Consider the following 12,243-nt stretch of genomic DNA (forward strand, 5'->3'; position numbering starts at 1 on the left):
TTTTTTTTGTCAAAGCACTGATGTTGGGACTACTACACACTCGCCTTGCCCCACCAAGTGGAGCAAGTTAGCGAAATTCACTAGGGGGCAAGTGCGCTTTGTAGCAAGTGTCACTAAAGCCCATTGTGCGACACTGCACGAATGACACTTTAGGTGAATGTCCCTCGTTCAAAAGCGACACTAAATATGCCTGTAAGATGGGTATAAATGGCCCCGGAATACCTCAGCCCATAAAAAATGTGACCTAGTTTTCAATAAAAATTGAGTTAAGAGTGTTGTGACGGTGCTAGACCAAAGATAAATGGCCATGCGATGCCTTAGCCCATATAAAATGTGGCCTAGTTTTCAATAACAATTAACCACTTGTCTTGCATGGTAGCTGTCGTCTCAGTTTCTTTTGCGTTGCCATTTTCCATGATGATTGACTGACTAGCCCACACAAGACATCAACTGTACCTGATTAAATCAAAACAAGAGACGAGGTCTTTTCATTTTTACATGCATTATGGTGAGTTGTCACACTCATAAACGAGTCTCTAGCTTGCTTTCTGGAGCCTAGACTTTGTCCATGTTTAACTCTCAATCTCTGCACTTCCCCAACCCTAACATGTTCTTCCGTCTGTTTTCAAACTTAACAACATGAAAAATTTCAAATACAGTAAAAGCTCTTTAATTTGAACTCGAAGGGGACAGGAAAATTGTTCGAATTAAGCAAAGTTCGTATTATCAAATTGGCGCTAGAATAAGCAGTACCGTAAAAACCGGAATATAGGTCGAACTTTTTTTCAAAAAACCATGGTGAAAAGTCGACCCCCGTCTTATATACCGGTCATTGGCGGAAAAAATACGGAAGTCTTGCAACAATGGGTGGCTGAAGTCAACAGCCTCCATCACCATCGCCATCAGCAGCAGTGCCGCCATTTTGCATTTCAGTGGATGCAAAGCGGAAGCTAACGGCAATTTACTGTCGCCTTCAAGAAAAACACGATTGAGTACGAGGAAGCTCACGGGAACCTGGCGGCACAGCGTGAATTTGGAGTATCCGAAAAGAGCATTCAGTACTGGCGGAGGCAGAAGCTGCGTATTACAACTTGCAGCAACCAGAAGAAAACATCATTTCGTGGGCAGACCGTAGTGTATCGAGAATAGGAAGGAAACGTTGCGCTGCGAGCAAGATCGCTGCCTGTGACTGCCGAATGCATCCGCGTGAAAGCGGCAGAGATCGCGCGTGCCTCTAGACTCACGAGGGCGAAATTCAAAGGCTCGCCATCCTGGTTGCGGAGATTCATGAAGAGGAGGGCTTTGCTCTACGGCGCCGTACTTGCCTGTGCCATAAACAAACACGCGGGCCGATTGGTGCGCGATATTGTTAAAAAATTTGCCGGGTGTACATACAAGCAGCATTTAAATGAAATTAAATACTGTCACCATTGTGCAACCTCTCGAGTCGCATTTGTTTCAAAGTAAGGATGTCTTTCGGTACTTTTCCCATTGAAAAAAGATTTTTTCATTTTTAGAATTGGTTAGTTAGGGGGTCGACCTATATTCCGGTCCGACCTATAGTCCGGTTTTTACGGTAACTGCGCCCCACTGCGCGGGCAGAATCCGAAGCTGTCACATCTAGACTCGCTATCACGAGCTAGGCGCTAGTACATGTTTGTGGGGAGCGATTCTGAGAATTAAATTCATGCGGTCCTAAAGGCAAATGAAATAAACTGATCGGCCAGTTATGCACCAGAAAGAAGTGCTGGAATGCATTCGCATGAGCAGCGAGCTTTAGTGCTGGTATATAGGACGCTATTTATTCGCCAAAACAGGTTTATTTACGGGGGAGGGTTGTCAAAATTAAAAGTAATCAGTGATGTGCATTTGCTTTAGTTTTTTCTGCCGAGACTTTTATCAGCATCATGTGCAGCTTGCCCAAGAGCTCCAGCCCAACGTCGGAGTTCTCACAAGGCAGAGCAGCAGCGTGCTGCAGCATCGAGCGCCAATGCCATATCACATGCACTACATGCACTTAGCGGCGGCATAGGCTCGTTGCCGCAGTCAGACTCATCCCTATCGACTGTGCTCCCCATGCGTGAGCCCTGTCCTGAGCATGCCGCCTCAATTATATCAGCGTCTGTCACGTGATTGTGACTCGGCGACTGCAGCACAACGAAAACCTGGAACGGCCTGTACCGAAGCATCGATGGCGCAGCCGAGTGCTCCGGCAGCGAAAACCTGCTTTGGCATGCACCGGAGCGTGGGCTCCGCCAGCCTCATGTGCTCAGCTTTTTTTTTTCTTTTTCATTGTTTTACATCTCTAGTAAATTTTCAGCGTGTTGTGCTCACTATGGGTCAACTTCTATCTACGGGAGCGGTGTAAGCCAGGGGCTCCTGACTTACACCGCTCCTGATCCAGAGTACCCGGGTTCGAACCCAACCGCAGAGGGCGCGTTTCGATGGAGGCAAAACGCAAAGGCGCCTGTGTGCTGTGCGATGTCGGTGCACGTTAAAGATCCCCAGGTGGTCGAAATTACTCCCAAGCCCTCCGCTACGGCCGCTCTTTCTTCTCTCAGTCCCTCCTTTATCCCTTCCCTTCGCGGTTCAGGTGTCCACCGAGATGTGAGAGAGACACTGCGCCATTTCCTTCCCCCAACAATCAATTTTCAACGTATCAGCGACAAAAGGTGGCGATGACAATCCAACTGCCACCTCGAAGTGTCAGAGTTCGCAGGGACCTCTACTGGCAAAAATGAGGTACCGAAAGTGTGTCAAGCCAATCCAACTGCAGCGTAAATCCACCTCAATCCAAAATGGCGCCTTTTGCGCCGGCGAAAAGCCTATAAGATAGCTGATTCTGGACAGCAGGCGATGGAAATTAGTCCGAAAAATCGAACTTTCGGACTTTTGAAGTCCGAAATATCCATTGCGAATATGTCACGCTTCTATGGGGTGACTCACGGTGCCTCATCGAGGTCTGAAATTTGCTACAAGTCTGAATTATCCGTCGGCTACTGTACTGTGTTACGTGGAGATAAAAGCACACTATGACATATTTGCTTGCGAAATATTTTATGGGTCGTTTGATGGGTGCACAATATTTGATGCCACAACGAAATGGCCCTTCACTGCAAAGTGAGCGCAAAGGATCAACTGTTAGCCCATCAACGCAGATTGCTGGAAATGGTGAAGAAATCATACCGCTGATTTGTGTCAAGTACATCTGCAATTAACAAAAGAATTGAAATTTTGCACAAAAAACCAACCTCCAGGCCCTTGTGGGGGTCCTGTCATCCATGGAGGTAGTCCTGATGGTGGAGGTCCCATCATGGGTGGAGGCGGAGGCACTCCAGTCATAGAGGGCATTCCTCCCTGGAAAATATGTGCGAGACAATTGCTCGTGATTACACTGTCAAAACAGCTTCCACTAACATAACACTTTTTAGCCTATTGTAAACCTCGTCGTTACTGAGAGCCACCATGCAGCTGATTTTTAAAGCAAGAGCACAGAAACCCCATTTTAGAAAAATCTGTCTGTCCGTCCATACCTCTAAAGCTTTGGTCCGCATGTGGCAAAGAGGAGAGGAAAATGCCCCTCTCCACTTCCAGAGAAGGCGGAGGGAAAGGGAAGATGGAGAGGGAATATGGCGTGGCACACAGTGATTGACAGACTGGATCATGCTACCAGCTTAAACTGTCTGAACCAGTCAGCGGCAGTGGTTGCTCCATTCAAACAGAACACTAATGCTAACGCATGCTCTGCCACGTCATTAGCATTGATCGCCTGTACTTCTTGTCTCGTGGCACTTTGCAATTTGTTGAAACTCGGTAACTTAAGGCAGCAGGCAACTGGCACAGCAAGCAGCTAATACAGGGCAGGGTTAATTGGAGAGATATGGGAGAGGCCTCTGCCCTGCAGTGGGTGTAGTTTGGCTAATGATGATGATGACTCAAGCCACGAGGGCAACATACAGTCAGCATTCACCAGTACCACAGCTCCAAACCTGAGGGCTGCATGAACACACCTGGGATGGCTGCCATGGCATGCCAGTGCCAGCCATGTGAGGAGGCGGAGGTGGACCGCCCATCATGGATGGTGGCCGTGGGGCACCGGGAGGCATCATTCCCTTCGGTCCAGAGCCCCACTGCTGCGGTAGTTGTCGATCCTGCACAATAGATGCAACATGTTAGGGCTTCAGCTATGCTAACATCTTGTACTTAACAATTGCATCATTAAGACAAAATGCTAATCAATGTCAGATGTAAAGCAGAGGTAAAGTACCATAAAAAGCAGAATATAGGTCGAACTTTTTAAAGAAGAAACCATGGCAAAAAGTCGACCCCCGCCTTACATACTAGTCATTGACGGAAAAACTACGGAAGTCTTGCAACAATGGGCGGCGGAAATTAACAGCCTCAATCAACATCGTCATCAGCAGCAGCGCGGCGTCAGTGGTGCGGCGACGTGGCACCACTGTTTTGCATTTCCGTTGTTGCGAAGCTATTTTGGATAAGGCAGCTTTTTCACATTTTGTCTCAAAATGAGCGGAAGCCGACAGCAATTCACCGTTGCCTTCAAGAAAAATGTGACTGAGTGCACGGAAGTCCACTGCAACATGGCGCCACAGTGCGAATTTGGAGTATCCGAAAAGAGCATTTGGTACTGGCGGAGTACAAATTGCAGCAACCAAAAGAAAACATCATTTCGTGGACAGACCACAGCGTATCCAGAACTGGAAGGAAAGGTTGCAGAGTTCGTCCGGGAGCTGCGTGCAAATGCACCAACGTGAAAGTGATGCTGTGACGATAAGGTGCTGACAAACACGCGGGTCGATAGGCGCGCGATACTGTTAAACAATTGGCCGGGTGTACATACGAGCAGCATTTAAATGGAAATTAATACTGTCACCATTGTGCAACCTGATGAGTTGCATTTGTTTCAAGGTAAGGGTGTCTTTCGGTACTTTTTCCACTGAAAAAACTTTTTTCATTTTTAGAACTGGTTAGTTGGGGGGTTGATCTATGTTCTGGTCTGACCTATAGTCCAGTTTTTACGGTAGTTCACAGCAATGCCTGTTGCCAATTGGTTGCGATGCACCATACAACAAAGACTGTTACCGGAGGCTATCAGAGATAAGCAACTGTCAATGTCCTGCAGTTATTTTTGCTTAGAAGCACACTATAGTAAACTCGGATATAGTAAATGGAAGCTGACTGCACTTTTTTTTTTTCACATGGCAGCACGATGCACAGGGAAGTAGCGACAAGAAGTGAAGGTGCAACGGCACTGCATGGGCAGTTTTGCCGCGCTTAACTGTGTCGCGCATGTTTCTTAAAGGTGCACTAAAGAAGAATCTGAACTTGTTTTTTTAGCACGGGAACTCATTCTACACGTTCCGAGCATTCTTAGAAACTACGAATTATTGTCCTGTGCGGCCAATTTCGTCAATTTAGATCAGATTAAACGTCCTGGCTCCCGCCTTTTTTGTAAACTCAACGCTGAAAGTAGGAGTCAACCAACGCATAAAGTGCCTTTCAGCCGGTCCCGTGGCAGCTTGCTGCTCTGCCATCGGCGGAGTGACAAGTAAATCAAAGAGTCCACGCGTATTTTTACTTCCGTGCACTTAATTTGTGGCTATGTTGTCTGCAACTGAAACTATTTATTCACAGAAACCTAAAAAAAAAAAGAGCGAGAGCAATGCCGCCACGGCTGAAAGGCACACCATGCGTTGGTTGACTCTTCTTATATTGAGCGCTGAGTTAAAAAAAGGTGAGATCTGGAACGTTTAATCCGATTTAAATTAAGAGAAATTGGCCGCACAGGAAGTTTCCAAGAATGCTCGGAGCGTGCAGATCGGGTTCCTGTGGTAAAAAGACGAGTTCAGACAGATCGGGTTCCCGTGGTAAAAAGACGAGTTCAGACTCCTCTTCAGTGCACCTTTAACAGGGGAAGCTAGTCTTAAAAAAAAAGAACTTTGTTAATGAAGTCACATTTATGAAAACATCAGGGAATTAGTATGTTTGTGTGCCGATTCCAAATATGTAATTTAATTTTACTTAAAACAAGTCCTTGTACACTTATATAATATGTTATGCAACTTTTTGCCATGAGCTTTCAAGAATGCATACCATTGGCTTCTCTTGACAAACTATGCAAAAAGAGGAACATTATTATCCAGCCTATCACAGAAGTTGAGTTACACGGTCTTGAAGTTGTCACTCCAGAAACGGGGATACAAACTTTTCTTCCTGTTTCTGAAGTACAGTAAAATCTCGTTACTACGAACATCAGATTAACGAAATTTTCAGACTAACGAATTTTTTTTAATCCCCGGCAAAATGCCTACATTTTCAATGTAAAAAACTTTCAGTACTACGAATTTCAGATTACCGAATATTTCAGAATAACGTATGTAATTTAATCTCGCAATCGTCGCAAGATGCTTCGTTATTACGAAGTTCCGTCAAAGTTTCGTACCAAATCCCTGAACCTGACGCCTATCATCATCATCCGAAGCAGCAGCTATGCGCTGGGGAACCTGTTGCAACGGATACAGCCCCAGCAGCATCGGCATCAACGCGAGTGTCGCGTTGAATGAATATAGGCTAGGCGGCGCAAGCTGCCGCCCGATACAAAGGGTAAGGCCATTATCATCCATCCATCATCCAGTGTGTGGTCGCATACTGCGCCGTAGTCGGAAGCCTATTCACCGCAGTGTCACCACGTTGACATCGGTAGGATCTGCAAAGTTATCGGCGCTGTGATTGTGTTGTGCATTAGCTTTGCTGACAATGAGTTCTCCTGGCCCCCGCGTTAAAAAGAAGCGACACCAGTTTTCACTTAAAGAAAAAGCGGACATTCTGTCGCAGCTGAATGCTGGAAAAAAGCAAGCGGACTTGTGCAGGGAGCTAGACATCACACCGTCAACAATGGCAACGATGCTCAAAGATTGGGACAAGATCATAAAGCTACATCGAGAGTCTCAGCTGGCTCCCTCAAGAAAACGTCTGCGGGTGGGCAACTACCGTGGACAGCGACTTATCTGGACAGCGACTTTCGAATTATGTGGACAGCGACAGCGCGGCAGCTACATCAGCGGAGCTCACCACCGAAGACATCGTGAATCAAGTGCGTGAGCAAGAAGAATGTAGTAGCGACGAAGACGATGCCGACACTGGATTAGCGCACGAAGAGGAAGAGATTGTTTCCAGCTCGGATGTCCTAGTCTTTCTAGAGAAGACCCGATCATTCCTCGGGCACTGCAAAGTTGTCCCCGATGACGTGCACAGGAAGGTCGAGGATGTGGAGGCGTTCGTCCTGCAGCGCTTGTCGTCTACTCGCCAGAAGAAAAGACTTCTTCAAGCAATAAATTGTAGTTAAACTGTGCCCAGCGTTATCGTTTATTATTTACTTACCAACACGTAAATCTGCTGCAAAAGTACGTAATTTTAGTTATTGTGATGCATACTGACATGAAAATAATGGTTTTTCAGTACTACGATATTTCAAAATAACGAATTAAATTCGGCAGTCCCGAGAAGTTCGTTGTAACGAGATTCTGCTGTAGTGGCTTCAAAGCCTGTAACTCAACTTCTACGATATGCAGGATGATAATTTTGCCCTCATTGCACTCCTAGATGTCAACAAAAACCAATAGCATGCATTTCAGCAAGTTCCCTACAGCAAAATTTCTTACATGCTCTCTCCAAAAGACTTGCATAGCATAATGCATAAGTGCACATACACTTGTTGGACATAAAATTAAATGACATAGTATTTGGAATCAGCATGCAAAAATACATGTTCTCTGAAAAGAGATTTCATAATTGTGACTTCATTAATAAAAATTAGGTGTGTGCAAATAATAAAAATTTCGAGTATGAATTGAATACGAATATGAAGAAAAAAATGGCTTCAAATATCGAATATCTCTCCAGTACAAAAAATATATATATATCCCATTTCCAAAGCAGTCTATGGTCTTTGCTACTCAAATATACAAAACAAGACACCCTCTGCACCGTTTAAAAAAAACATGATGCACACAGAAATGTACTGTATAAACGCGTGTAAGGGCCGCACCCCGTATTCCCAAAGGAAATATTTGAAGAAAAAAAAAAATCCGTGTAAGGGCCGCACCCAATCTTTCCAGGAAACACGCAAGAATAGCCTTTGAAATACATGCGCACAGGAGCTTCGAGGTGCCGCCCATGGATGGCGCCCGAGGCCACGGGTCACCATCATCTTTTCTTCTGCCGCGAGCTTCTGCTACTGTACTTCCGCTATCCGTATCGGCATCGGTATCGCCAGGTCCAACTTTGTTCTGTTCTGGCTGTCAAAGCATGCGTACTTTGGTGGTTGTGTTAGCGTGGTCGCTCGGCATAGTTGTTGCTCTCGTGCGCTGTCGTTCTTCACTTTTTCATGAACTGCCTCCGAGCATTGTCACTGTTGCACGATGGGCAAGCACCTCAACAGCTACACGGCGGGCTTTAAACTGAAAGTAGTGGAGTTCGCTCTCGAACACGGCAAGCGTGCCACGGGCAGAAAATTTGACGTGGACGAGAAGTGTGTCCGACGGTGGTGCGGACAAAGGGATGCGTTGAAGAATACCAGCTCCAAAAAGCGCGCTTTCCGAGGCAAGCCATGCAAATTTCCTGAGCTAGAAGAAGAGCTGCTATGCTATTCAATGGAAGTGCGGAACAACGGCTACGCGTTGACAACGGACATGCTGTGCGTGAGGGCACAAGCCTTGGCGCGTGCTAAAAGCATACCGCACGAGGACTTCAAGGCTAGTGCCGGCTGGGTACGAAGATTTCTGAAGAGGAAGGGCCTATCATTTCGGCATAGGACCACGCTGTGCCAGCGGCTGCCCCCCCCCGACTACACCGACAAGGTGCTCAGCTTTCAGAAGTATGTCATCGGTCTGCGTCGTGAGCACAACTATATATTTTCGCAGATAGCGAACGCCGACCAGACCCCCGTGTGGTTCGACTGTCCCGAGAGCTGCACAGTTGAACTGAAAGGAAAGAAGAGTGTTTTCGTGCGGACAACCGGCGCGGAGCGCCAACGGTGTACCGTTATGCTGTGCGTCACCGCGGGCGGGCGGAAGCTGCCCCCCTATGTCATCCTGAAAAGAAAAACGATTCCTAAAGGCGTTTTCTCCAAGGGAATTGTAGTTCGCGCCCAAGAAAAGGGCTGGATGGACGATGAGCTTGTGCTCGACTGGGTAAAAAGCGTTTGGGAGAAGCGCCCAGGCGCCATGCTGGCCCGACGATCGCTCCTCGTCTCGAACAGCTTCCGCGGTCACTTGACGGGTAGGGTTAAGGAACGCCTGCACGGTATCCGCACAGACATGGCCGTGATACCGGGCGGCCTCACCGGCATGCTGCAACCCCTGGATGTAAGCGTCAATCGGCCTTTTAAGGTTGAATTTCGAAGGCAGTATTCGGAATGGATGGCCAATGGCAATCACGACGAGACGCCGACAGGGCGGCTTAAGAGGGCACCGCTCACGACTGTGCTTGGATGGATTTTGTCCGCGTGGAATTCCGTGTCGACCGACACTGTAACCCGGAGTTTCAAAGTGACCGGAATTTCAAACAGTTTAGACGGGACCGAAGACGACTTTCTGTGGGCTGAACATTTACGTGAACACAGCACCAGCTCGGAGTCTGAAGACTCCGTGAGTGATGCCTGAACGGTAAATAAATGCCGCGCATTCCAGATTGGTTTGCTTTCACTTGAAAAAAATTTTTTTTCGAAAATCGCGTGCATGGGCCGCACCCCGAAATTTCCCCCCCGAATCTGGGGAAAAAAGTGCGGCCCTTAAACGCGTTTATACGGTATACTTCTCGGTTAGGCAGCAAACAGTATCCAGCCCGTAATGTCTTCACTGGAAATGAAAACCACAGAATGACAAGACTGGCAACAAAAAATAACATGATGCCTAGTAAAACCTAGTAAACTCGGAGTTCAAGGGACCGGAAGAAATGCCCGGGTTATCCAAGGGACAATTTATAAAATGCCCCGTGGCCCCTGAAAAAGAAAAAAAAAAACCTGCAGAAAAAGCAAAATGAGGTAAAGCCTTAAGAGCCGGTGCCGAGCGCCCAGTTTCAGAAACACCAGGAAATGGCCCAGTTGATTTTAAAGGTGCAAAGAGCATCTCTGCAAATAAAAAGTGCAGAACGGCAACGGTGCACGGTGATGCTATGCATCACTGCCAATGGCAGAAAGCTGCCACCATATGTGGTTTTTCAAGAGGAAGATGCTGTCAAAAGGAAAGTTTCCAGATGGCATTATCGTTCGCGTCCACGGAAAAGGCTGGATGTACGATGAACTCGTTTTGGACTAGGTAAAAACGGTGTGGGCGAACCGATCAGGCGGCCTGTTGCAACGGAGGGCTTTGCTCGTCCTCGACAGTTTTCGAGGCCATCTCACAGACCATGTCAAGGGCCGGCTCGCTGAAACTCACATGAATTTAGCTGTCATTCCTGGAGGAATGACAAGCATCCTGCACCCAAACTTTCCACGACCCTCGCGGGAATAGCCTTCGAAATGCACGCACCGTGGCCTCCGTTATCAGCTCCGGCTGCGAGCAACTGTGAGCTTGATCGCGGAGGCCCCGCACGCACATAGGAGCTCCCACGTGCCGCTCACGGATGACGCCCGAGGCCGTGGGTCATCATCATCGCCGTCAATTCCACCGCGAGCTCCCGCTATTCATATCGGCCACCAGCTCTAGCAAAGTCATGGGAGTTGTGGTAGCGTGTCAGTTCACCGTAGTTGTTGCTTTCGTGTGCTGCCGCCGAGCTTTGCAATTTTAGCACGATGGGCAAGCACCTTAATTGCTACATGGCTGGGAGCTTGCTCTCGAACACTGCAAGCGTACGGCGGGCAGGAAATTCGACGTGGTCGAGAAGTGTGTCCGACGATGGCACAGCCAGAAGGATACATTGATGAACACAAGCTCCAAAAAGCGTGCTTTCCGAGGCAAGCTGTGCAAGTTTCCGGAACTGGAAGAAGAGCTGCTCTGATATGTGATCGACGTGCGGAACAACGGCTACACGCTGACAACGAACATGCTGCGCAACTTCTTGAAGGATGAGCATGCACCAGAGCACAGCACCAGATCAGAGTTGGAAGACTCCACAAGTTACGACTGAACATAGAATAAACGCTGCTCATTCCCTAATTGGTCTGTTTTTGCATCATGTGTTTGGGGCGCACCCCGACAATTGGCCCTCGAATCTGGGGAAGAAAGTGTGGCCCTTACGCGCATTTATACAGCATATTGAACCCTCTCGCACCAAGCAGTGCTGGTAGGATGGCAGGCTTCACCACTGTGTACAACTAGTGGTGGTGTACCAAATGATCATGTCAAGGTTCACTTTTTTATCTGACACTTGTTAAGTGGGGACACGGGTCTCTGGGACCAAAAAATCGCAAAAAAACGACTTCAATTTTGTCATAGTTGGATACGTCTCCTCATTTTCCACCTTAATTTCAAGTTTCATGGCTGAATACTGTGTAGTTTACGAGAAATCGACACGCAAAGATGCAATTTTGACAACAGAGCTCGCGAAAATCAGTTAGAAAATGCCCGTTCGAGTCACGTGTCACGTCAAAAGTAGCCGGCGCAGCTAGGCGACTTTGGTCTCGTTTGAAAGAGCGATGCCTCAGCTTTCTTTCCTGCCAGAACGGAAGGTATACTGTGATTGGTCGCCGAGAAAAAGACAGAAAACAAAATATAAAATGCAGCAATTGTATTGGCTGTTGGACACCACGTGACGAAATTCAAGCGCCTCATTGGCCGAAGCCATTTTTCTGAATGCTCCGCGCTCGTCCTGCGACGCCATTTTCAAAAAGACCACCGCGGCGTGAAACTGCATCAGAAGTTCGCAGCGCGCATATAATTGGGAAAAAAACGTAAAAAAGGCCGCAGGATGCAAGCGGAAGACAAGTTCGTCAGCAGTGATGTCAACCAGCAGCAGCGGAGTGCCTGAGCGTGGACCAGTGGATGACGCGACCTTGGCAGCCGTTCCAGCGTTCATTCCAAGTGCTGTGCACATTGCGGCTGCAGCGGATGACGGAGAGCCGGGGAATGGTTTTACTTCACAAGCAGTGATCGGAACAGGGAATAACGAGGCACAGGAGTGCAATTCGGTGGTCGTGAGAAGCGTTTCTTTACCAGCTTCAGCGTCCGCTTTTGACACGGAGCAAATCGCGGGCTCGGGCGAGATTGGCAGCAACGGGTCAGA

At 47.7% G+C, this 12,243-nt stretch overlaps 1 protein-coding gene across 1 annotated transcript in view; it reads right to left on the minus strand.

Moving 5' to 3' along the window:
* The window catches only part of LOC144114927 (uncharacterized), a 53,072-nt gene that overhangs the window by 3,807 nt on the left and 37,022 nt on the right, over nucleotides 1-12,243 (minus strand). The window contains exons 8-9 of the mRNA XM_077648957.1: nucleotides 4,011-4,151; nucleotides 3,252-3,357 (exon numbers count right to left, since the gene is read on the minus strand). Coding sequence (XP_077505083.1) covers nucleotides 3,252-3,357; nucleotides 4,011-4,151 — 247 coding nt within the window. The remainder of the gene's footprint in view (nucleotides 1-3,251; nucleotides 3,358-4,010; nucleotides 4,152-12,243) is intronic.

The sequence above is a fragment of the Amblyomma americanum genome, chromosome 1, assembly GCF_052857255.1.
Source record: "Amblyomma americanum isolate KBUSLIRL-KWMA chromosome 1, ASM5285725v1, whole genome shotgun sequence".
Classification (NCBI taxonomy): Eukaryota; Metazoa; Arthropoda; class Arachnida; order Ixodida; family Ixodidae; genus Amblyomma; species Amblyomma americanum.